Genomic DNA, 26,400 nt, shown 5'->3' on the forward strand with positions numbered 1-26,400 from the left:
ACCCAGCCAGTGCCATAGCTCAAGTCACCCTATTCTGAATGCCATCAAGAAATGTGAGCACATGGTGGCCTGCTGCAAGTCCAGAACTGAACTGGCAGCACAGGGAAAGCACGAGGAAAGTATTGCTCCAGTCTGAGGCCATCCCAGGTGAGCGTGAAGAAAGGCACATCTTGAAAGCAAGCTGAATGTGAGCCAGCAGTGTGCCCTGCCAGCCAAAAGGGACAACAGGAGCCAGGAGAGAGAGCAACTTTTGACATGGGCAGACACTGATAGGACAAGGAGAATGGCTTTCCACCAAAAGAGGGGAGATTCAGGTGAAATTCATTACTCAGAGGGCAAGGAGGAGCTGGTCCAGGCTGCACAGAGCGGTGGGTGCCGCATCCCCAGTGGTGCCATGGATGGGCTCTGGGCAGCCTGAGCTGGTGGTGGCAACCAGCTCAGGGCAAGGAATTAGAACTGGATGAGCTTTAAGGTCCCTTTCAGCTCAAGCCATTCTATACTTCTCTGATCCTAACCTATGACAATGTGTCCCTTCCAACTCAGGATTCTGCAATTCTTTGGTCACAGCCAGGGTGAGGTCTGGGTCCCTGTGGAAGAGCAGAAGGAATTGCAAAGAGAAGCCTGGAATGGTATCAAGAGACAGGAAAAAATGGTGTAGGATGGAAGAACCTGCTTCTCCTCTAAAGAGGAATTAAAATAGGTGACCTGATAACAGCATCTAAGTATTTTGGGGGAAGAAAACAAGAGGGTACTCAAAAGCTCTTTAATTCAGCAGAGGATGTGAAAGTAAGACCTGGCAGCTTAAGGTTAGAACTTAAATCAGAAATGAGTCACAGTGATTAACCTTAACCATGAACAACAGAGAGAAATAGCAGCATCTCCATCTTCTGGTGCCTTCAAAGCCAGTCTGTCCAGGCAGCAAGCTGCATTCCCACACACAGCCTAGCTATTGTAACAGGTCCAGAGAGCTCTACCAGGCCACAGTGCATCTCTCACATTCCTGTTCTCAAATACAAGATCTTGCCTTCTTAGCAAGCCCTTGCTACAACTCACTTATGAAGCTGTTCAATAAGAAGCACCAATTGCCATGCAAGCCCCCTGCACCCCTCACACAGCCACAGCACCCCATCCCTCCCATCACCCATCCCTCCCCTCTGCTTGCAGCCCTCCAGGCAGTCTTTGCTCTTTATATCAGTGCTTACAAGCCAGGCTGCTAAATCTCAGCCCGAGACAAATATTTCATGTGAATCTGGCCCCAAATGCATTCATAAACCTGGGTGTTGCATGGTCTGTTCATTGTGTAATTCCAGCCTAAAGGGCAGAGCCAGCTGAGATGCTTCTGTCAGAGCTCTGAGGTATCATATCTGCTTCCCAAACCCTCAAACACCTCCTCTAAAATGGATCCTGAAGCTTCATTTTCATTGGGGGGGGGAGCAATGTTATTTGTGATGCCTGCAAATTATAGAGAGCAAGGTGCTCCCACGTTTGCAAACCAGCTGGGATTGTATTTCCTAGTTTTGTTTTCTGTGGGAAATCTGCAAGAAGGAAGTGGGGGATAATGCTGAAATCCCCCCAGAGCGTTTACAAAATGCACTTTTCTCAGCATTTCTTCTGAATAGTAATCCTGTCTTTTTAGCAGGACTAATTCCTTCTAATCCCAGGGTGCAGCTCGCCCTTATGTCAGCTCTTTTTCCAGCCCCAGGTCATGAGTTCTGCAGCGACAGTGACAATGACAGCGTCAGGAGTTGCCCAGAGGAACTCAGAAGTGCCACCACACTGATGTTAGCTGTGGAGCTGGTATTCATATACACCACTGACTTTGGCCAAGACATCCAATATCCTCTCCACTCCTTCCTCTAGCAGAGGTAAAGGTTGGCTCCCAGGCATTCATTACTGTTGGCACATTGCTTTCCAGCAGTGGGCACATAAGTAATTTCCTGCCCCAGCCTTGGGAAGAGCTCTCCACCATAAATATGCATGACTGAAGAAGCCGTCCTGGCCTCATGCTGCATGGTAAGAGGAGGGGCAACCCTACAGCCTTCCCCATGACATGAACAACCAAACCCTGCAGTGTTACATATCTGAAGGAGGTCCCAGACTGACCCTGGCCAACATGAGCCCTCAGTGCAGGAGAGCTGCAAGCTGCAACCAGATAGGATCCCTCAGTCCGGAGAGCAAAGGTGAATTCACAGCTCAGCAGAACACAGCAGGCATGCACTTGGCCAGAGCACATCTTCTGCTAGTGAAAATAAAATGTAAGACCCTTAATTATTAATCAGTTCCTATGCAAAATAGGTATCATAGCAGAATGGGGGAAGGGGAACGCATTGTTCCTTAAGAATAAATATTTAACATGATACAGAACAGCATGAATTTTTAAAGAGAAGTTTTTGTAACTGCTGAAGTTCTTGAACTGCTAAAGAAGCAGAACATATTCTAGCAACAATGCCAGATTCTGGAGAGGGCAACAGCCATTTGCACACAGGCAATTGCAGAGGATTAGGAAAGATGCAAGAGCTTAGACCACAAGAACACCGGCTTTTCAACGACCATCCTCCTATGCCTGCAGTTGTCCCCCTATTTCCCCAGCTCACAAACTTCCAGCTACAAATAGCTGCCATGTCCTAAATGGGGCTGGCGCTCATGGCCCTTTTTCCCTCTGGGTGAAGCAAAAAGAGCTGAAGCCATTCCACCAGCTCTCTCCTGTCTATGGCACCTCCATAGCCAGGGCATCACTTGGAGCTCCATCACTCTTGCAAACAGTGAGACACTGGAAGGGCAGAGCTCAGAGCAGATTGCAGTTCTCAGGTCCCTGCTCCAGCTCTGTCCTATAGGGCAGGAAATGCAGAGGTGATGGGGCACCACACATTGGGGACAGAGATGACACCCCACAGCACTATCCCAGCTCTCTGGCTGCTTAGAAGAGCCACGGGGAGCAACATAAGAACTAACCTGGCCTTTCCACCTTTAGACCAAAGTCAGACAGAACAAAGGACACCAAAGGCACTTCTACAGGTGGAAGCACCAAGAAAGGAGGCTGAAGGAAGGGTCGACTCCAAGTCCTCAGTGTTGGACCAAAAGAGAGAGCCCAGCAACAGCAGTACCAGCTCTGAAGTGAAAGAGTTAAGACAGTTAAACTAGTGGATGCTCCCACAGCTGTCCCTGCTCCCAGTCCTGAGGACGGTCCCCCCTTCTGCCAATGGGCTGCAGGAAAGCTATTACATTCTCCTTTGATATACGCCTCCCATAAATCCAGGGACTGTAAATTAGGGTAACCTTCTGTTTTAAGGGCTGTCTGAGCTCTGCAAAGACATCCCAAAGTCAGGGAGATCCTCATTGGAGACATCAAGGCTTTGTCTGCAATTGCCCTGGGTTGAGAAGCGAGTTCACGCAGCTCAGGGGCACAGACAAGCAATGCCAACTGCTGCATTTGCTCAGGGATCGGGGGGGAAAAAAAGAAGAGCACATTTCCATCCTTAGAGGTAATGGGAGACCAAAGCTGGTGTAAGTGACTCATGATTTTGTGGTGGTGTCCTCACTCCTGCTGCCACCAGGACCAGGAGACACAGCTGCTCTCTGCCATTGTCACTAGGCCTATCATGTGGATAAGCGAGCATCCCACTTGTCCTACAACAAACGCATGGGAACGAGCAGTGAGTCCTCATCATCACCTCTCAGAGGTCAGAGAAGAAGGCTGTTAAACAGCTGGAGCACTTCTCTGCTCATCTCTGAAAGCTCAATGCCCCGTGATGACTCTGCAAGCCAGAAGTTGGTCCCTTGTTCCCCCTATGTCCCCTATGGGTCAGTGTAGCCCAGTGTCCACACCCAGGATCTGGCCCCACAGTTGACCCTCTAAGCTCACTGAGCCCTGTCTCACACCCCCCCCACCCCCCAGCTGCCCATACAGATGCTACAGGCTGTGCTGAGAGCCCCAAAGCCACAGGCGACAGAAACCCATCCTGAGCACCAACCCATCCTTCCACCTTCAGCTCAAGTCCCAGCCACTCACAAATGCACAGGTGACAAATATGTGCAGGACCAGAGGGGTGGCTGTGACACACAGCTGTTCCATAGCAGGAGTGCACTGCAGGCACAGGGAGCTGGACATGCCATCAAAGGGGGTTAGATGGTGACAACCAAGACCACACATGGAACACCACAGCTGGATTCCCATCTATCTCAGGGGCTGCTATAAATGGTGTTGTTCAAAACAAACCTGCCCAGAATCACTCAGGGTTGACACTTCACAAGACAGCCTCATTCCCAAGTGATGGACAGGTGGTACCAGAAGCTGGTACCCAGCTATAGGGCAACCCAATGTGAGGCACCATGCACCCAAGAAGCAGCTCCATTTCTGGCCACCCAGTACGTTTGCACCCTAATCCAGGCAGAGCATTAACACACACTGAAATCTGAACCTGAAACTAAGCAGATGAGTTTCCCAACAGAAAACATCCCTGAGAACCCAGCCTGCTCATCTGCTTCTGGATGAGAAATCTAATAAAGTCATTGAGGTGAGTTAGGGCTGGGCACCATTACTCTCCCCCAATTTGTGCTGTCAGCCCCTTGTAAAACATGACGTATGACTCTGAAAATTCATCTCGGGCCCCAAACAGAATTTATTCCGCTGTAAAAAAGAAATGTGCTGAAAGAAGCTGTGAACAGCGGCCCAGGGACCTCCATGCCACTGAAAACACACACGCACTGATCTCAGCAAACAATTGATTTTATTCCCCATTGCCGCCATCCGTCTCCACTCTATCCATTGCCAAATCTGGCTGGCAGGAGAATATGAGTTTTAAAGGTCACTACTTAATGATGTTAAGGAGCTGTCCTCCTTCCCAGATAAAATACTGATCAATCTGTAATATTTCTGATCGGGCTCTGCTCGTGGAGGAGATGGAGGGGGATTCTGTTCCCCTTTGTGTTTCAAATATACATAGAGCCCTGTCTGAAATAGAGCTGATAACTCACACTGGGGGACTGATGCAGGCTGGACCTGACACATCACATGTCCAGCTCATGGGCAGGAAGCCAGCAGAAAGGGGTGATGAAGCACAGTTCAGGTGGCTGTACAACATCGTGTGCTATTATACCCTTACATAACTTAATGTATAAGTGTTCAATCGTTACTTTTCCCATTGCCTGTGCAGAATTAGAGCAGTCAGAGCAACCCCGGACCCACTTCTCTCCTTGCAAGTCATGCTGCTGGGCTCAGCAGAGGGCTCACGTGATGACTCAGAGATGGAAGCTCTGCTGAATTAGGACTGGGCCCCTTATTGTGTAGCTGAGATATTCTGTCCTTTTGGGAAGTAGGCCCGTGCCTGGCTAGCCAGCCTTGCCTTCTTGCAGGCATTGATTTCAGTTTTTTGTTGGCACATGTTGAGAGTTTGAGTTTAGGACCAGGCTGCCCAGAGCCACATATTCAGGCGATATTCAAAGCTAAGTTGGGTGGGACTCTGGTCAGCCTGATCTAGTGGGGGGCAACCAGCCCATGGCAGGGGTGTTGAAGTGGATGATCTTTAAGGTCCCCTCCTAACTAAGCCATTCTATGGTTCTATCCTAACCTTCCTGCAGGCACTGATGCAAGGTTTTTGGTCACTTTGAGTAGAGTTTGAATTTAGGGTTGAGCTCCAGATTTTACCATATTCAATAACAGGGATTTGTTTAATATTTGGAAGTAGATCTTTGACTGGCAGCTACCCTTACCCCCCTCCCCTCCCCATGGTGAAAGCAAACTGGGGCATCTCCTTACCATACAGCTCTGGGAGGTGTGGGACCCTGAGCAGCAGAGGGACAACATCACTCTACCACCCTCAGCACAACCCCCTGTTTTGGAGAGCACCTCATTCTGAGGCTACAAACCATCTTTCTGGTGATGCTGCCACTCTGCTGAGCCCTGCCTGATGCTTTGCTAAGCACAGCACCCATAAAACCAGAGAAGTGATGGCTCCAGCCCTGCTTACAAGGCTTGGGAGCCCTCCCACAGGCAACACACGAAATGGGCTTTCCTGGCTTCTGCTTGCTGGAAGAAGCAGCATGATTTAAACATTGCCTCCTGAGCCATGTGCAAGCACACTGCACAGAGCAAGAGCAGCACAGACCATCTCCCACCCCAACCCTGCACGCTCTCACCCCCTTCCCACACAGCACAAGAGAAAGAACTTGAATACTCCAAGTCCTCAGAATGAACCAAAGAGCTCCAGTTCCACCAAAACCCCTTTAATTTTCCATCGGACGTACAGCCTGCAACGAGTGCTTTGCCAGAGGAAACCTGCTCATAATTAATTCAGCAACCAGCACATTTTGGAGTCTTTCTGAAATCCCCACAAAGAATTCCAGGGATGGGGAAAGGGATTTTTTGGGGGGGAAGGTATTTCATTTATTTATCTATCCTTAAAATTCAAAAGCCCCCTCGGAGGTGCTCAGACTTTTAAGGTTCTCCGGAGATGGTGTCTGCATCTTTTACTTTCCTTTCTTGCTCGCTTTGCTCTGCAAAGTAAATCCCTCTGACTTTTGGCTCACAAACCAACCAGCCGCCGTGCCTACGGAGCCACTATGGGCTCCCAAACACTTTGCTTCTCTCAATGGCAACAAAGAGCAAATTAACAACATCCCAGACCCCTCTTTCTGAACACTTCCATACAAAAATAATCTATCTTGTAGTAATCCAGGCCAGGATCTTGAAGCAACCAAGGAGCCTGGACTGTGTGTGCATGCAGGGAAACAGAAGCAGGTCAGCGTATCTTTTTCTCCCTTTTTACCTGCAGATGGATCTCAGTGGAGCTCCCAGAGGTGGCTGAGGCTGATTCAAGCTGCATCACAAAGGGACAGAAAGACCAGAAGCCCATCCAACCTCCTGGATGCTCCTTTTAAGTCCTTACTGCCCTCCAGCTCCCAAAAGCTGCAGCCAAGGGGCTGGGCTGCCACCTTCCTCCATCCCAAGTTGGAAAGCAAAAAAGTCATAAAAGCTTTTTTTATTGGAGATCCTTTAGTTTGGAGGTGCCCCTCAAGGCATTCCCCAGTGACATCTGGTAGGGCTTTGGTAACAGCCACTCCAACCCATGCCCTGGTTCTGGTGGAGGTGAGCAGGGTCTGAACAACCCCTGTCATTAACAGGTACTCCTTGGTTATATACCATCAGCACCATGCAAGCATCGTAGTCAGATCCAAGTCAGACCCCCACCATGTTGGATGCTCCCGCAGACACAATTCCTGCTGACAAGAGCTCGATTTATCCCATGAAGAGGGGACAGAGCTACAATGCAGTGCTGTGATAGCAAAGGGCAGCTGTTGTGCTGGGTGGTAGCGAGGTGTGCTTGCTGGCTTGTCCAGCTACCAAAGACATGGGAGGACCAAGGGATGAAGCTCAGCAGTCGGTACAATCTGCAGTTCATGTTTGTTTTACCCTCTGATGGGGAAGTCTCCAGCACTATAACCAAGACTTCAGCTCTATGCTTTGCTGGAATAAAGCCTGCTGTTTTCATCCGGAGTGCGTAAAGTGGAGTCAAAGGTGATTTACTGAATGGAGAGCAGTGATTTCCTGCAAGCGATGCACAGAACTCCACTGGCTTCTGTTTCAGGCATCTGCAACCCCAAGCAAGACTGAGAGGGCTCATCTGGAGAGCTGGGGAAGCTCTTGTGATGGGTAAAGGGAAAAATGGCCCATGTAACTCACTAATCCAGCAGGCAGCGGGGAGAAAACCCACACAGCCCAACAACATCGGAGGTGCCCCAAGGGCATAACCAACAGCTCAGGTTTCTGAAATCAGCTCGCAGGCAGGGAACACCTCCTGCTCAGAAACAGCAGCAGAAATATCGCTGCCGTCCACCTGACCTGGAAAAGCAGCTTAGGGGGAAGCGAGCAGATGACAGCAGCAGGGAAGGAACCAGCGTGCCAGAATTAGCCGCCCCAAGGAAAGGGGATTACATGCTTTGGCATGTCCTGGGGGCAAGGCAGCAGCCAGAGCTAACAGGAGGGGGAAGGAGAGGAGTCAGGGAAGGGCAGGCTGGGCAGAGGCTGGGACAGCAGGGCTCAGCAGCATCACCCCAGCTCAGCTGCTGCTGGCAGCAAGGCAGAGTGAGGAGCCGTGCTCAGAGGTGATGCTCAGCATGCCAGGCACAAGGTCAGAAGAGCAAAATGCTCATGTCCATGGTGCCATGGTGTATGGGAGGAGAGCACAAACACAACAGGATCTACAGGCAAACACGGATGAGGTGCATTTCCCAGCAACATCCCAGCCATGAAGCAGAGCAGATAGGAAAGAAAGAGAAGGAAGAAACATGACAGATTAATGAGGTAGGGCTGAAATATGAGACCAGATATTTTAGAATATGCCCGCATATTCCAGGTGCTCTTTAAATTTGTACAGTCTAGTTACCCTATTATCTAAAATATAACTGCCTACAAAACCTGTACAACTTCATGCTCTCAGCAACCAAAGAGGAGTCTTTTATTTGTTCCTTTCTTTCTTTCTCTCTCTATTCCTTCCTTCCTTCCTTCCTTCCTTCCTTCCTTCCTTCCTTCCTTCCTTCCTTCCTTCCTTCCTTCCTTCCTTCCTTCCTTCCTTCCTTCCTTCCTTCCTTCCCTCCTCCCCTCCCTCCTTCCCTCTTTCTTTCTTCCTTTCCTTTTTCCCTCCCTTCTTTTTTCTTCCTTTCTTTTTAGGGAAGGGCTCAGAGTCAGTGTGATTAGAAGAGACCCAATGACACTTGCTTTGAGCTCTGACAGCATTTTCTGAGAAAAGCCCATCTCTTCTGACTGATCTGCAGAGACGAGAGGATCAGGCCTGATGCCGTACTGGGCAAGGAGCCTATTTGGCTGAGAGGGAGCTCCTCAGCAAAGCTGAATGCAGAAGGCTGTGAGCCATGTCCATGGGCAGCACTCATTCACTCTACATCTCACTCGGAGCATCCCTTCTGCACTGTACTCACTCCATCCAGAACAAGAGGGGAATGCAGCTCTGATCTTAGCAGAGGGCATGCAAGAAGCTTCTACAAAATACTGCAAAATACTGCAGTCTTTTCCAACCTTAACAATTCTCTGACTCTAGACCAGTGGGCAAGGCAAGAGAAAAAGGGCATCAGCCCTTGTTTGGGTGTGGGATCCCAGCACCATCTCTCCAGGTGGAGGAGCAGCAGAGATGCTTGGCCATCTCATCCTGCTCCCATCAAGCGCCTTCAGCTGCTGAAAGGCACAGCACTAAGCTGAGCTGCTGCGGAAATCTTGTTGCAAAGCCATTCATGCCCCTCTTTGAGCTATCGGACAGAGCTGGGCATGCCGTGGAGTGATAGCATTGAGTAATCCCCTCAACAGACACTCAGCCTTGAAGAAGAAAAGCAACCAACAAAGGGATATTTAAGGTTGCTACTGAGCACTTAATATAGTTTATATTTACAGCTTAATGGCTTTTCAGCATCACTAACTTCCATTCCAACAAGAAGACTTCCACTGTATTGCTTCAGCTTAAGTGATAACTACATCTTCGCATTAATAAATATTTTAAAACAGTGGAACTCTAAACTCCTCTGGCACAGAGCCGGCATCTGCTCAGCTGGAGCCTGCATTTGCACATGAGAGAGAACAGATGGAACAACGCCTTCCGGATCCCCAGGACCACAGCAGCAAGGAAGCTCTCCAGCCCCATGATGGTATAGCTCAGCCTATGGGAGACATTCCCCCTCCTCCACCTCCCAAAGGGACCACCTTGTTGCACCTATACATCCCACCCTGAGCCCTGGGGGCTGTGTGTAGGACCCTTGAACTCTCACATACACCCCGAAGTTTGCAAGGCTGGCACATGGTTGCACACGTCATTATAAAGTGCTATTCCTCATGATGATGGAGATGCCTGAAAGCTCCTTCCTGAGGGCATTCAGACACTTCAGCTCAGGGAACTGGAGGATCAGCTCACAGCAGAGGCAGATTCTTTCTGCAGCTCTCAGTCCCTGCATCACATTAGCTGCAGCATGGCTTTGTGCCACTGGTGTCCCTTCGTTGTACTGGGGCTTGGCTTAGCCCTCAGGTGATCTTGGTTATCCCATGCAGACAGGTTCTGTGGCTGAAAGATGCAAGAAGAAAGCCAAGAAGCCAACTAGAATTCATTCTCAGTAACAATGGTTGGGCACTGGCACAGCTGCCCAGGGAGTGATGGGGTCACTATCCCTGGAGGTGTTCCAATCCATGGAGATGTGGCAGTGAGGGACATGATCAGTGGGCATGGTGAGGGTGCCTTGGGGTTGGACTTGGGCAACTTAAGAGGTTTTTCCCAGCCTTTATGATTCTATGATCCTAAAGGACACTCAGGCTTAAGGAATTACACTTCACAAGCCTGCATCATGCCAACAAAACCATAACAGGCCATGTGGGCCATGGGCCATGTTGTGCCAAGGAGCCCATCCTCTCCCTGCTCTTAAACACCGATTCCTGCACAGCCTCCTCAGCCAGGAGTGATGCTGTCCCCGCTCATCTCACAGACCTCTCCAGATATAAAGTTCTTGCTGCAAACATGGCCTTCAGCTTGTGGCTGTGCAACCCTCCAAGGGATCCTATTTGCACAACTGTCACACACACACACATATAAACACTCCTCTATGCAACCAGCAAGCAGAGCCATGGCAGGGAATAGCTGGTAAACACCAAACAAAGAGTGGATCATCTCTGCTCTCCACTTTCTCATGCGGATCCAGCTCTGTGAATGGCATTATGCCTCTGCTCGTATAGGAAATTTTACAGAGCTCAGTTGAAGGAAAACCCTGACTTGTATGGTGCAAGATACAAACCCTTAGAGCTGACAAATGGATGTACCCATCTGCTGTGCATAGTATTATCTCCCTCCAGAAAGCAAAAAGGATGGGGAGGGGGAGAGGGAGAAAAAAAAAGAAGGAGAAAGTGGATTGAACTTTGGATGCTTTTCATTTCCCCACAATGTGCAGCAAACTGTGATTCCTATTCATTAAGGGAGAAGATTGACATTCATTATAGTGTGCATTAAATTCCTCATTCTTCTGCTACCTTCAGAATTAGTCTACAGAGGGTAGTAACCAGTAATTTCTATATTGAATTTCTAGTAACTACAGTGGTCTTTTTCTTCCAAATAAGCAAGGCAGTTATACTAAGACACTCTTCCTCCTGAAAGAGTAAAACAGGCAGCACCACCTGAAAGCTCTGTTGCTTTCCTTTACAGCTGCAGTTAGACAAGCAGCTCCTGAAGGTGTTTGGGAAGAAAGCCCTGTAGCCCAGAGCACAGACAGCTCTGCTGGACTTGGACTTGTGGCTCTCCCTCCCTCAAAATGCCTTCCAGCTCTGGTTGTATATAACCATGATACGCTGCCAGCATAGGAGATGCATCAGTCCCATTGAGCTGGGGCAGGGAAGCCACAAGTGTGCATATATCCATCTTGCAGGACCCAACAGAATGAGCCAGGGGTTAGCTCCCGTATCAGGGAATACCAAGAGGGTGATGCATGGGTTAATGGGACCAGACTGTGTCACCCATAGCTCAGTCACTACCGACATCCCTTATCTCTGGTGGGGATTTGGATGAATGTGATCTTAGCAGCGCAATAAGGATAAGCAATTAGCTTCTATGGTTTTAACCAAGCAGCCCAATTTCTCCTCAGACAGCAGGGGACCTTCAGACATTACACACAGATCAGATAGCGTACAGAACACAAGTTTCCATAGCCAAGCAAAGCAGAGTGAGGAATACAGTAAAGGGGACAGACATCTTTTTGTCCTTGCAGCCCACAGCTTTGGAGGCAAGATGTATGTCAGAGAAACCATCTGGGTGGTAGGTCAACTCTGAGGGCATGTGGAAGTCCATCCACTTTCTAAGCAGCCTTTGTATCCTATCTGGAGGGCAGAGCACATGGTCTCTTAGGTAGAACATGGCATGGAGGACCCCAAGCCTGCATGGGACCTGCCTCCCCAGCCCACTCTCTGGAGGACATTCAGCCCCACCAGCCTGAGCTGCACCCAGGAGGCAGAGCCCTCCAGCAGGGACTGGAGCAGCAGCTGTTCTTGCCATACCCTCATCAAATCATTGCTTAAACAGCAGAGAAGACAGAGAAGAATGGTTACAGAGTGCCAGGTACACACCAGGTGCTCAACCTATGACAGAGCCATCAGGACGTGCGAAGCCTGTTGGCACCCCTCCCTTCAGAGCTGCCTTTGGTGTACCAAAATCACAGCAAAGCTCCCCAGAAGGGCACCAGTGAACACACAGACAGGGATTCCAGAGCTGAGATGGCCAGGAGAAACACAAAGTCTGCACCACAGCACTCTGCCCTGCCTCCATAGGCACCTTCAGAGACCTTCTGATGGAAGGTCTGATGCTCCAGAAGCAGGTGTGAACTGCTTACAGACTCTTGGGAGCCTGGACATCACACAAACTGGACTTGTCACCCATCTGTGGAAGCAGCGTGGTGTCTGGAAAGCTCTATGGTGAGAACACAAGGAGGTGGGCTGAGCGTCCTTGTTGGGGATGGGGGACACGACTGCTTCACGTTGCATCCATCACTGCATGAACCCCTCCCTACCCACACACTCTTTCACTGCTCTCTGCCTAGGCAGTGTCTAGACCCCCAGCTGACAGAACATGGGGTACCACAGGGAATGCAAGGCAGATTGGTCAAGGCACACTTCTCAGTGGGCTCAAACACTGTTATCAGAGCAGGCTGAGCAACAAGCCTTGTTAGGGACATTCTGACCACTGAACCCACCAAGCAGGGCGCATAACTGCTTTCTTGCTGCTGAAGAAACTGCACTATGTCAAAACACGTAACAATACAGCTTTAATAATGAAGGCTACCTGCTCTCACTGGCTTCACTCACACCCTTGTCACTCAGAAAGCCTGAAGGCCTCCCCCCTCCTTAGCTCCTGCCCTTTGAAGGACAACTCATGGGATTGCCCTGCACTGTTAACATTTGAAAGCAGGGCAATTCTCTTAATAGGTTTTAAGGGACATAAATAAGCTCATCACAACTCAAGTCCAGAGTTCTCTATCCAGGAATTCACCTCCTCCTTGCATCTCTGCGTATTAACAACACCAGCAGTTCAAACCCCGGCATCTGATGGTTGGACTTGATGATCTTAGTGGTCTTTTCCAACCTGAATGATCCTATGATTCTGGCAATAGCTTGAATGCTTAACTACCAGCAGTTTTCCTGTGCAGAACATCTCTGCTTTACCATCTCCCTCCTGGGGAATGAGGACTGTATGGGCAGCATCCTCCCCACCTCTCCTCATAGCACTACGTTATGTCTGCCTTCATCCATTGCTCACTCATTCTCCAGAGGACTGCTGTGTTTATATTTTATTAATTAAGGAGATTTTAATACACCTGTGATGGATTTGTAATGTCTCTTATCTGAATTTACCGGGAGTTACAGAATACATATCAGAGCTTCGACGTTCTCTTAATTAGCACCCAAGCAAATAAGAGCATGCTAGATCTGGAGATCTTTGGGGCCTCACGCTCCCCATCTTGGAGCCACTGGAGATGTCAATGTAATTTCAAACAGCTTAGAAGGGCACCTCCAAGGTATTTGCCATCGCTTTCCAAACCCTTATTTATTCTCTACTGTTTCCAAAAAGCCCTCCGGGAGCTGGGAAATGAATCTATTTTCCTATTGAAACCCATCACATGGACATTCTGCTTGGTTATTTTTAGGGATGCCTGTGAAGGCACTTTGCTCTGTTAGCTCAGGGTGCTGCTGGCCCAGAGCTGCCCACGCTGGCTGTTCTGGAGGGTGCTGCAGCTACACACCTTGTTCTTTGGGAGCTCCTGCACTGCTGACCCCAAAGCACTCCTGCACAGAGACAGCACTGGGAAGTGTAATAACTCTGCAGAAAGCTGTAGGGGACACCAGCACCACAGGCACACAACCAGAGCCATGCACAATGCTCTTCACGTTATTTCCACCTTCCCAAACTACTGTTGAGCTCTACAGCTGGCACAGCCCACATAGGTGCAACGAGAACGCTGCGGAGAGGCACATTCATGCTGACAGGAGCCAGGAGCAGTAACAGAGCTGATGTGACAGGGATGGCTTCAGCACGGCTGGCCCAGCAAGCAGAGCAGAGCCCTCCTGGGACATGGAGATGGTCTTCGGTTATTCAGCCATGCTGAAATCCATCTTCCTTGCTCTGTCACTCCTGCCTGCGCTGTAATCACATCTTTGTTTTGCTCCATAGACACCTCCCAGGGGTAGCCTGGAAACTCAGCCTTTCAGCTTAGTGTCGGCCCAAGCTAGGATGGTCCCATCAGTCACTGCCAGCCACAACACCTGGGATTCCCTTCAGCTCTGCACATCAAGCAGGGCTGGGAGCTCCCTCCTGCAGCGCTGGTCGGGTCACATCCCATAAGAGCTCCATGAGCTCCATCCCTCGAGGCAGAGCATCCCAGCACTGCTGTGCCACTGCCACCTGCTCCACCCAGCACCCACAGCAGGGACAGAACCCTCCTTACATCACTCAGGAGCCAGCTCAAGACCCTCACCCACCCGGGCAGTTTCTGCTGGCAGTGAAGGCAATGAGTATGGCAAGCTCCTGCTTGTGGGGAAGGCTCCCTGGGAGAGAGGGGGGCTCACCTTATCCCACATAGACAGAGCATATGCCACCCATGCCCACTCCCCTGCCAGCAGTCCCAGCTTGATGCCCCGAATGACATTTCCCAGGAAAAGAACAGCACGGTAAATTCAAAGGTTAAATTTGCATATTTCCCAACCAAGGCTGCTGGGAAGAGTCAGCCACTAGTTCTGAGATGGGCTGCTGCCAGCCTGCCGTGCAGGTAGCACCCACCTTGCACCCCAGTGGGGCTGCCCATGAGATCCTTTGCACAGCGAACCCTGGTTCTGAGAAGGACAAAAGTGAAGGACCACAGCAGTGGATGAAGCTTTGGCCATGAATGTGCAGGAGATCATTGAGGAGGAAGGCAGCGTTACCTGCCAAGAACAATCAGTGGACTTTCAGCAGGACCTTGTGGGAGGCAGCTCCAGAGCCTTTTCTCACTAGCAAAATACTCTCCTCCTATGCTACTAAATGACCGATCCCACTCATCACCTTCATCATCCCCAAGCATGAGAGCTTTGTGGAATTGGGTGGAGGGAGCTGCTGGGGTAGGTGGGTTACAGCTGGAGCCAAAGCTTGGCCAAGGCCCTTCTGCAGGAGCTGCTGGAATGCACTAAGCTCTGCTCCTCTCTCTTGCCTCTGTGCCAGTTTTGACACTTGCAACAAGGTGTAATATTCCTCACCATGTCATTTAGCTCCTATCACATTGAGAGATTCCTGTGCCATCATTGTCTCCAATTATCACTTCCCACCTCTCCCCGTGCCAAGTGGCAGGCTCGCCCCTTTCACTCACAGCATCTCTCAGCATTGCAGAGAGCCTGTGCTGCTCCAGCCCTGCATACACAGAGAGCTCATACATTCAGCAGCCCAGCACTGTGCTCCTCAGGCTCAGAGCAACAGGACCACAGCTTGTCCCATCTCCTCCCTGGGGGCAATGTCCTGCAGTCACACACTGGGGCAGCACGCCAGGTGCTCAGCGATCCAGCTGACAGCAAAGCTGCACCTCGTGCCCCAGCCTTGTGCTCTGCCTGCATTGCAGCAGATGGCAGCGGGTGCTTCATTCTCACCCCCTGTGCTTTTTTAGGAGTTTGGGCAAGGGGGTCACATTCAGACAAGCAACAAAGCCTTTGCTTCAGGAATACAGGAACAAAATAGAAGCGCTCAGAAACTGGGGCTGACACAGCCCAACACATCCATCTCAGCTGCAGCAAGAGGAGGGAGGAGGCTGCAGGTGGGGAAATGGGCCCATGGCACGTGGAGAGCTGCCTTGACTGGCATCCATGGGGTGCTGGCCATAAACACACACAGAAGGCGCTGAATACATGAAAGAGATGGGATCCCCCTTCAACAACAAACGAGATCAGCACAGGGAGCCCTCCCAGCAACCGCTGTGGGAGATGCTCAGTGCAACCAAAGCAGGTGAGATGCACCTAGGGGAGGGGTGAGCCCGGTGCCAGCACCCAAGCACTTCTCCATCAGTGCATCAGGTCAAGCACTCCCAGCCTTCCCATCAATCCAAGGTCCTCAGGAAGTGACCAAGCAAACTGCTTTCAAGAAGACTTTGTCCCTGCAGCCCAGCTGGCCACCCAGAAGCGTAGGATTAATTGTAAGCCTAGCAAAACAGTAGGAAAGCCAAAAATAAATACAAGCGAAAGAAAAACATTTCCCGCTGGAAAGCCATGGCCAAGTAAAGTCAGTCTCTTCTGGGCTGGTTCCCAGGAGGCAGCTCAGATTCATTTATTCTGCCACTCATATAAATGTCTCTCTTTGGCTGTGCAGCTCCCTCGGTGCTGCCTTCCAACCTGGGAGAACAAGGGCCCCTTTTTCTCACTCGGTGCCAATCTCTGAGCAACAGAGCAGAGCCCAAGCAGCCCCAGCCTCAGGAAAACTGAAATAGTGATTGCTGAGCTGGGGAAGCCATTTAAGCAGCCTGCAGCCCACCTCCCTCTTGCCCTGCTAGCGTTGCTGGGTTCAGCTCCATGCAGCCACCACCACTCGTGGCATGCCTGCGGCACCGTGCTCTCCCACCATCCATCACTGTGCACATGGTTAGTGTCAGCACTCAGGACCGTGAGCTGCTGTAATTACCATTATTAATTCCCCCCGCCCCCCCCCCCTCCCTTCACGACATATTAGCTGCAAATTGAGAAAACAGGGAGAGGGAGAAGGGAGAGAAGTCCCTGAAGTTGATAAATCAGCTGCTGGCAGAGAAGCGATGCCCGCACCTCAGTGCACACTAGGCACAGCCCCAAACAAGAGGGGAAAAGTCCCATGGGTTTGAAGGCCACTGGCTCTGCAAAAAGACTGCTGACCTGGGGACAGAGTGCCATGCAATGAAACCAGAGAGCTTCCGCATCACTCTGGACAGACAGCTCCCAAGCACCCTCCAGACCAGGAGGTGGATGCTCTTACGCAGCACCAAGGGAGGTGGGGAGCAGTAAATAAAACCCACATCGCGTTACCCAGCCAACAAAATGGGCCGTTGTCAAATTGCTGCGAGGCTGTGAACGACAGGAGCTTTCCCGGAGCTCACACTAATGCCTTTCCTCTGAAGGGAAAGGGACAGACAGCCCTCTAGTGTAAAGCCAACGCTAACCACATCAGCACGGCCATGGGAAGCATCAATCACACCAGCCACAGGCTGGCCACACAGAGAATCACAGGTGCATTAAGGTTGGAATAGACCTCTAAGATCATCCAGTCCAGCCATCCATCTACCACCAATACCGCCCACTAAGCCATGCCCTTCAGTGCTACATCTGCCTTTTCTTTATACACCTCCAGGGAGGACCCTTGGCTGGAAGCAAGAATATCCAAATCCAGGTCCTCCAAAGGTCTTCCCCATCCCCTCTCCTCCTGTTGTGTATTAAGAGTCACGTTGGGTTGGCATCCCCTTCCCACGCATGTCACTGAGCATCACACACAGCCCCGACCATCACTCACAGCCTTAAGAAAGGAGGCCCAATTAAAATCAATATTTAAAGTCATCAAAGGAGAGCGCAAGAAATCTTAACAGCCACACAATTCACTCTGACATAACGACGCAGGGTGCAGAGCGGAGAGCCGCACCGCAGCGCCGACAGCAAAGTTCTGCCCACGGTCATCAAAATTTAATGAAAACACACCAATTTTAAACACTTTCCCCCAAATCCAGCTCACAAAAGCTGTCACTTTGATGCGAGCGGTCCCAGCCTCAGCCTCATCAGTCACTTTTACTTCCTCCTTAGTAGCTAAAGACGCAAATGAACAACACAGCTTCAGGAGAAGAATTTAGCAGCCAGATGGTTCAAGCAAAAGATTCATTCTTGGAGGGGGGAAAGAGTGAAATTTAACCAGTTTCCCCAGTGAGCAGCACACAGGAGAGGATCTGACACAGCAGTAAGCAAAGCTGAACCACTATCACAGCTATTGCTTCTGTTATATTAATGACCCCCCTCTTCCAAGACAGTCATGTAAATTATAATTATCGCTAATGACGGATCAGTTTGTGCACATCCATGCATGGCTTTACGATGATCCCTTTTTTTCCAGGGCAGGAAAGAAAGCACCACATTTGAATGCAAACGTTCCTCTGTTTGCAATGGAAGGTGAGTGGAAAGCAGAGAGATGAAAGAAATCACCATCCTTAGAAAGGCAACAAATGCAAAGAGCCATCGGAGGGATGGCTCAGTTCCTCCGAGATGGAGCAAAGCTGCGACCACCTGAAAACTCCCATCCAGGCAGTGAACCTCACTCTGCCCATGGAACAACACTGTTTTCTTTGGGCTTCTTCTCATTTCTGCATGGAATTGCAGATGTGGATGGGAAGCAATCAATGGAGTAAGAGTTGGCAGCAAAGGCTCTCCCAGACCTTTGAGGAGATGGCTGCAGATGAAGTATAGAAGCATATAGTGCAAAGCAAGGTTTTCCGAGTCTAGATTCCAGGAAGCAGACAGCAAAACGGGCATCATTTAGCAAAAGGACTTTGATCACTGAAGGATGTTGGTGGTGAAAGGGACAGAGGTATCCCATGCCAAAGGTGGTTTCTCCTTAGCTGGAATTTGGACAGAAGGGGAAGCCAACAGCAGAGCAGAACAAGGTGTTTAAAGGGTAATCCTGGACTTCCTCCAGGGTTTCCAGCCCATAGCTAAAGAACACTTGAGCACAGCATGGAAATGAACCATACACAGGGAGACACCTATGGAACCCAAACTAGATATGAGCAAATGGTGGCTTATATTGTGAGTCAGGAAGGTTCATCCCAGGGGATGCAGGCCCTGATGAGACTTCTTCTGGCACTAAAACAATCATGATATGCAAGAACTTCCTTCCTTCCAAAACTCTCAAGTGTTTTTGCACGCTCTTATACAACTCTTTGACTTCCATTGGCAGCTCCAGGAAGGAAGGCTATAAAATAAAACAAAGCACTTTTCTAATTCCCCAATTCCAGGAGCAGAGAGACAGTAAATACTGCAAAATGTGCTGGTGCTGATGTTCAGCTCCAAGCTGCAACGCTAAGGCAGCGAGGGAGGATGGAGCAGAGAGACAAACCTGCTGTTGGTGCAGCACCAGCCCTAAGGAGAACACTATCCATCTTGTTGCCTGATGCCGTGTCACTGCTGCCTGGACCCGCATGCTTCAGCTCAGGGCTGACCTCTGTGAGCATTCTGGGGCCCCTGGGAGATAGCTCAGCATCACTCTCCCATCATTAGAGCTGGAAAAGCTGAGCAATCTCCTCAAGGGTACAGAGAAGTCAAAAGCTGAGCCTGGAGGAGGGTGCAGAAGCCCAGACCTCTGTGAAGAAAAGGAAATAGGTACAAAGCTCACACATACCACATGCAGATGCTTTCTGCCTCGAATCCAGGTAGGATTTCCATGTGTGCTGCAAACACACTATAGGAAATAACCACTATGAAGCCACCCTGCTCTGAGCCATCACTGAACACCTCCATAGCAGCAGTCACCTAAACCTCACGCTGCCTGCTGCTTTAGCTGTAAGAAGAGGTGAGTTTGCACACTGTAGCAATTACTTCAGCATTTCTATGCCAAACATGGAAGGATCCACCCTTGGCTTCTTGACTTTTCAGTGTCGTTTTCTCCCTTTCCCTTTAGCCTTTGGAAACCTCCAGGAGTTGCAACCGTAGCAAAAAGGGAAGAAGAGGTCGGGCTCCGTGGATCACAAGCTCCCTCCTCCCTCCCACACATACAGTACACAGACCCAATTGGCTCCAGGATACAGCAGAAGGATGGGAGGGAGAAACCTTAGTGCAATTCCCAGCCCTTGCAGTGCTGCCGTGCTCTTTGCAATGGTACAGGATGCTCCCGCTTCCTTGTGTGCGCCTCTCCTGGATAAACAAACCCCTTTAGGAACATCAAAAGAGGCACTTGGCACTCCGAGAAATGTCTTAATGAAGGTGACAGCAGCGTAGAGCATTGCAAATCCAGGTGAAGAGAGCACACGCTTAATTAGACCAACTCCTTTCTTCTCCCTTCTGTTCTGCCTCCCATGGCCTCAGCCACTCCACTGGGGCACATCCTGCAGCACGGCAGTGGGTACAGCAGCCACAGGCAGGCTCAGCACAAGGATTAAAGCTCAGCTCCTCACAATCTTCCTTGTCCTGCTTTGTGCCGAGGCCCTGGCTCAACCATTCTCCCCTCTCCCTCTTCCTCCTCCCCTCCCTTGGAGCTTGGTGTGGAGAGAGAAGGAGGATGCTGCGATTTCAGGGCAGGCAGCAGCTCCTTGCAGCAGCAGCATTGGGCATGCAGGGCCCATGGCAGCTAGCCCAGGAGCTGAGATCCAGAGCATCCTTCCCTTCTCTGCCCTAATTTCAGTCTCTCTCACTGCTTCTGAGCCAAAATTCATAGAAGTCCTGATGGACTTGCTGATTTTGCCCCCCCTTCCTTCCCACCACCACCACTTCTGCACTTTATGAGCTGCCAGGATAGTTGTCACTATGCAAAGCCCAAAGCAGCCAAACATAGGATGCAGGTAATTAACAAAGAGCAGGGATTGCAAGGACAGGGCTGCTACATTCCCCACGTTCTGGTCAGCAGCACAAACACCTGCTGCCCACAAACCACAGCAGTGCAGAGGGCAGTGGCAGCTCTCACTGCTTCTAATTCACTTCTTTTCTGGGCCAGCTTTCTCTCAGAGGGGAAAATAGCACAAAACCAGCAGAGAAACAACCACGTCTGCACTGACACAAGCATTGAGCAGCACAACGGCACCTCCACATTTTGGCTCTGATACTCCACTTTAAAAAGCCTCTCCATGGATGGACCCACAGAACATCAGACTGAAGCATTTTGCTGCCTGATGGGGAATAGGGAACAAAGCTCAGGAAATGCTGAGGCTCCTTGAAATGAATGAACAAAGTCCAGAAAGGAAACACAAAATAATGCACTGATGAACGGTGTCTTCTCTCAAGGAAAAGAAAGAGCTGCTGCTGCATCTCCACATAAATATTCTCCAAGCTTGGTGTGGGTTCTTATACTACAAGATATTTGTTTTACATAAGAATAATCTATTAAAAAGAAAGAAAGAAAAAGCTTGGAAAAACCTTCTTCAACATCAAGAAACACTGTTAATAAAGCAGTAAGTGCTGAGAGCACCAGGTGAAAGCTCTGCCTCTAACTGCCCCTGGTGGCTATTTCTGGCTTACAAAGCACTCGGAGCATCTTGGCAGCCCACAGTGGGAAACGTAGCCCAGATGCAGGAGGATGGTCACTCATCCAAACATCATCTCCTACGGTTCATAAGGACTTCACAGTCACACCTATCAGCAACCAGCAGCCTCTCGTGAGCAGCAGGGAGAAATAAATAAATAAACAAATAAATAAATAAAAAATACAAAGTCAACCCCCTCAAAGCTTTGTTCTATAAATAAAGCTGTTGTAACATGGATCTTGTATTTCATTATCTCCGGTAGCAGCTGGAAACACAAGAAAGTCACGGTGCAGAGAGACAGCCCTGCGCTGCAGCATCACTGAGTGCTCGGGTGCTGCACCACACCCATCACCCATCACCCTGGGTACCACTGCTAGCATCACAGCAGGCAACCGTGGGGCTCAGATCAATGGGTCACCCAAACGCCTACACCCACAGCACATCAGAGCAAAGGGATGCTGGCATCTCAGCATCACCCAAGGGCAACCTGCTCCCCCTCCCCCCGGAAGGTGTTTGCTGAACAAGAAAGCAATTGGCCATTTCAGAACTTGAAAAGGATTTGAGCCCTCTAAAAGAGGCGGTGTGTTTAGAGCAGAGCCAGGGAGCATCCCTTGACCGGTATAAATCAATGAGCTGGAGTGCTTTCCAAAAAGAAAAAGAAACAAAATGAAAAGGAAATGGCAATATATACATATATATTTATATGTAAATATATATATATATATATAGTGTATCTGTGATGGAGAAAGGAAGCAGGCAGGAGATGGCACACACGGGAAAGAACTCCGTGCAGCTCTGTGTGCCAAACGCTCCCTCATCCAGCAGCCTGGGCAGCAGCAGAGCTGCTACGAGGGGCTGATGGCTCGAGTTCAATATTGCAGCCTTCGGGCTGGGTTTCCAGCAACACACCTGGGCACACCAAGCGGCCCGAACCTGAGAGCGTGTGTCCCTCCGAACGCAGGTCTTCATGTCGGGTTTCACCCGGAGGGACTGCAAATGGGATGGGCGAAACCACGAGCTCACAGCCGGGCACCCCCCTCACAGGGGCCGCATCCCGACCCATCCGCACCCGCAACTGGAAAGCAAAAGGGTCGACCGAGCAGATGGAAAAGGGCGATCTGCAGGGCTTCTCCACGAGCCCTTCTCCCTGGCGGGCACCGAGCGGAGCCGAAGCGGGCTGGGGTCCCTTAGGAAGGGGTCGGCCCCGCGCACATCCCCGGTCTCGGGGATCCCGCAGCCTCCACGAACTTCCCCGGCCGAAGGCACCCGCAGCCCGCAGCTCCTCCGCAACCTCGTCGGGAGCGGAGCATCGCTCCTCGGCAGCCGAGAAGGGAGCAGAGGAAAGCCGGGCCGGCTGCCTCCGCCCTCCTCTCAGGCTCCGCCGTTCCGGCCACCTCCCCCAGCAGCACGGGCTGCGCCCCGGTGGGAGGCAGCCTTGAGAGCGGAGGATGCCGTTTTTTCCCCCGGCCCAACCTCCTTAACACTTTGCCTGCCCCAACTTCGGGGGGAGCCCGGCCGCACCGAGGCGGGGGTAGAGGGAACAGGAGGGGCCTCAGCCCGCAGCTCGCAGCCGTGCTACCCCCATCCAGCCCGGCTTCAGCCTCCGTTCACCCCTCTGCCTCTCCCGGGCCCGGTGAGATGCGAGCCCCCAATCCGTGGGTTCCGGCCGCGCTTCCCCAACGGTGGGATCCGGCCGCTCCGCCGAAGAAAGTTGCAGGCAGGGAAGTTCCGAGTTCGCACCGCTCCGGGAGATGTGGCCACCTCGCTCTGCCCTAGGGAGTCTCGGCGGGGGGGTTATTGGGTAGTGGGGGGACGCACCTACCTTCAGCTATCGCCCTCTTCATCTTAGGGGTCGGGGAAGGCACGTCTGGAGGCGCAAAGTCGAGCGGCAGCGGTACAATCCTTGAGAAAGCGGAGCAGGTCCTCGTGCAAAAACTTCAGCCCGAGCGCGGAGCGGAGCGCGGGGAGGGGGCTCTCCCTGTGCCGGTGCCCTCGCTCATCGGGGGAATGAGCAGCCCCCGAGCTGGAGTCAGCATCCAGGCGAGGCTCCCCCTCCCTCCCTGCCCGCCCGCCTGCCTCCTCCCTCCGTCCTCCCTCCCGCCCGCCGCACGCACGAGGCCGGGGCCGGGGCTGCGGCGGATCCCGCGGAGGCAGAGCCGGAGGCGGCGGAGGGGAGCGCGGAGCCTGCAGCAGCGGATCCCGGGAGCGAGCGAACGGGGCTTGGAGAGGCGATGAATGTTTTATGGGATCATGTGGTTTGACGTGAGAGGAATCAGCCTAGCTCGGATTTACTGGCTGGAGGAGTGAGAGGGAGGACGGGGGAGACGGGCACGGGATGGAAGGAAGGAAGGGAGGGAGGGGCCGCTCCGGGGGCAGCCGGAGCCGTTCCGACGGCGGCGGGTCCCCGCGGTGCCCGGGCAGGGCGGCGCGGGGCTGGGAGGCTCATTCCTGGAGGAGAGGTGCCACCTAAAGGATGCCGCGGATAGGGCCGGCCGGGCGGCTGCGGGCATCGGGCCGGCCGCTCCCCCGCCTCCAACCGGCAGCATCTCCGGGAGCCGCCCGCAGCGCTCGGCAATGGGCTCACGGAGGGATCCGGGCGCTCCAGAGCCGGCTCCTGTCCGGGCAGGCTGCGGAGGCAACCCGGCTCGGCTCCACTCTTGCCGCAGGGCCCATTGCCGGAGTTCATTCTGCTGTTGTGGGGTCACTGCGTTCCCCGAGGAGGCCCAGCGAAGGCAGAGCCCACATCTCCACACCTCCCCACCTCTCCCCGATCGCGTCCCACCATTGTGCTTTCGGGACCGTTCTCCTGCGTGCTGCAAGGAGAAGAGCTTACCTCAGTTTACCTAAAAGCATTATATTTACACTGGTTGGAAATGAAAGAGAGTGAAGATGGTTTTCCATCCTCATCCCTCTCAATAGTTTCTCTATCCTGGAGGGGACAGTGCTTACTGCACGGGCAGCTCCCATCTGCAGCTGTCCCGAGGAACAGGAAGCCAGATCTCATTAAACTGAACTCATTTGCTCAGTGGGCAAAGAAGGCAGGAAGGATGGTGCCAGAAACAGATGAATGTTTGGAATAGGAAGACATGGTGCCTCTGCCTCTGCTAGTGAGAGATTTCAAACTGCTATCTGTGTGTATATATATATATATATATATATATAATGTATATATAGGTATGGATGCTACTGAATATTCATCTCTCTCTTATGACTTACCACCCTTATCTTGGCCATCTCCAGGGCTGCTTGCACCCAGGGCTTGTGCTATCACCACATTCTCGAAGGCCTACCCAGTTTGCTCTGTAGGGATGGCATCAAGATGAGTCAGGAAACTGGTACCGTGTCTCCTCTCCACCAAAGACCTTCAGTGCCTGCAGTCTGTGGAAAAGAAGAAATGCAACCAAAGAAAAGCTCAGTTGAGCACCTAAGCCAGCTGGAGAGCATTTATTAAGAGTGGGCTCTAATTAGGCGAACAGCCTCAGCTGTCCACAGGCATCTGGGTTGCATGCCTTCCAGATGTCTTCTAGATACCTTTTGCTGTCATTTTACCCATCATCCACAACAAGGGTGTAAATGTGGAGCTGGAGAAAGGCTCCCTTTGGGAACAATGTCAGATCACAAGGAGCAGGACAAGACCAGGTCAGCTTCAGCTGGCAGAGCTACATAAGGGTCCCACAAATCATGGTCTCAAGGACTACAAACAGAGCAATGTGTCTTGGGCATGCTGTGGAATACAGCTTTATTTGCTACAGTGCATGGGGCTTTTTGGCACCGTGTCATCACCAAGTCATAGAGCTGCACAAAGCTGGAGAGGTTCTGAAGTAGCTGGCAGGTTCTGCTGCAGCTCAAGAACAGAAATTCAGAGGCCAAGGTAGGACCCAGAGTACCAGGCAACCTACAATATGGCTCTTCTCCAAAACCTACCCCACACGCAGATCTTTCAGAGCACCGATAGATAGATGAATCTGGCTTTTCTCAGGACAAGGCAGAGCCTCCCAAATGTAAAAGCAGTCCCACTTTTATGCAGTAACACTCACTGTTGGAGACTTGTGTTTTGGGGAACAGCTGGAAGCAGGATGTGCTTTGAGGGATGCCCTCACATTGACATTGGTCAATGCCTGTGCAAGAACTAGATGTGAGGGGGAGCTGGGGGCAGCCCTCTCCCCAGCCTGACTTGAAGGCAGGGCATTGCCTCTATCCATCCCATCCCATCCCATCCCATCCCATCCCATCCCATCCCATCCCATCCCATCCCATCCCATCCCATCCCATCCCATTCTTCTCTACTCAGTTTGCTTTGCATAGCGTTTCCTCTACTCATTCTGCATAAAGGCAACCTCCAGCTGTACTCCTGACCATCTTGAATCCCAACCTGCTCCCAATACAGTGCCTGCTATCCAACCCCACCCTGCAACATACAGCCCCTTTCTTATCTGCCTGTCTTGTACATGTTGCCCCAAACTCTTTGAGAACATGCTGTCTAGGGAGTGCTGTGCTCTCACAGTTTCTAACCTTCTTGGCCCATTTAGCAGTTTGTTGTCTCCTTTGGGTCCTGTGGCAGGTAGCAGGTCTGCTCTAAAGAAGCAGATGGAGGGAGTTTCAGGTCTAAAGTCTCTTTCTGCAGTGACAGTCCAGCTCCTGCAAGTCAGCAATATGCTGCTTCTCCTTGTAAACACACCTCCAAGCACTCGTGTTTGACTAGTGCCCTCTGACATTGCCATCCCAAGCAGTGCATCGGGAAAGAGAGGTCAGCTACATGCAGAGCATAAAGATCACTGCAAATAAAAGGACTTCGGAGCTGGAATTGTCTGGGGGTGAGCTGGAAAGTGAACCCAGGCAATGAAGGAGTTAACTGAAGCTATAGTCACGAGTCCAAAAATTACAGGTTCTAACACCAAGACAGCGGGATCTTTGGCTGACATTTCTGAAAGGTTAATCTTAAAGTGGAGAGAGCACATCCACAGAACGCTGGGCCTGACTTTTCTAGCAGATCCCTGCCCCACTTTGGGCTGGTTTAAGACCCAGCAGTCTGTAGCACACGGGACACAGTGAAGGGACATGGTGGCTGTGATCCTGGCATGCCAAGTGGCTCACCCTACTGCCAGCTGGCTTTCCAAGCTCGTGTTATAAGACACAGAAGGCTCTTCCCTCTGTGCCTGCACGTTGGACATTTGTGCTTTCCAT

At 51.3% G+C, this 26,400-nt stretch overlaps 1 protein-coding gene across 1 annotated transcript in view; it reads right to left on the reverse strand.

Moving 5' to 3' along the window:
* The window catches only part of RTN4R (reticulon 4 receptor), a 60,185-nt gene extending 36,529 nt beyond the window's left edge, over positions 1 to 23,656 (reverse strand). Inside the window, exon 1 of the mRNA XM_072351457.1 lies at positions 23,039 to 23,656. Coding sequence (XP_072207558.1) covers positions 23,039 to 23,060 — 22 coding nt within the window. The 5' untranslated portion in view covers positions 23,061 to 23,656. The remainder of the gene's footprint in view (positions 1 to 23,038) is intronic.
* Positions 23,657 to 26,400: the final 2,744 nt, after the last annotated feature.

This window comes from Excalfactoria chinensis, chromosome 16 (genome assembly GCF_039878825.1).
Source record: "Excalfactoria chinensis isolate bCotChi1 chromosome 16, bCotChi1.hap2, whole genome shotgun sequence".
In the NCBI taxonomy this organism is placed as follows: Eukaryota; Metazoa; Chordata; class Aves; order Galliformes; family Phasianidae; genus Excalfactoria; species Excalfactoria chinensis.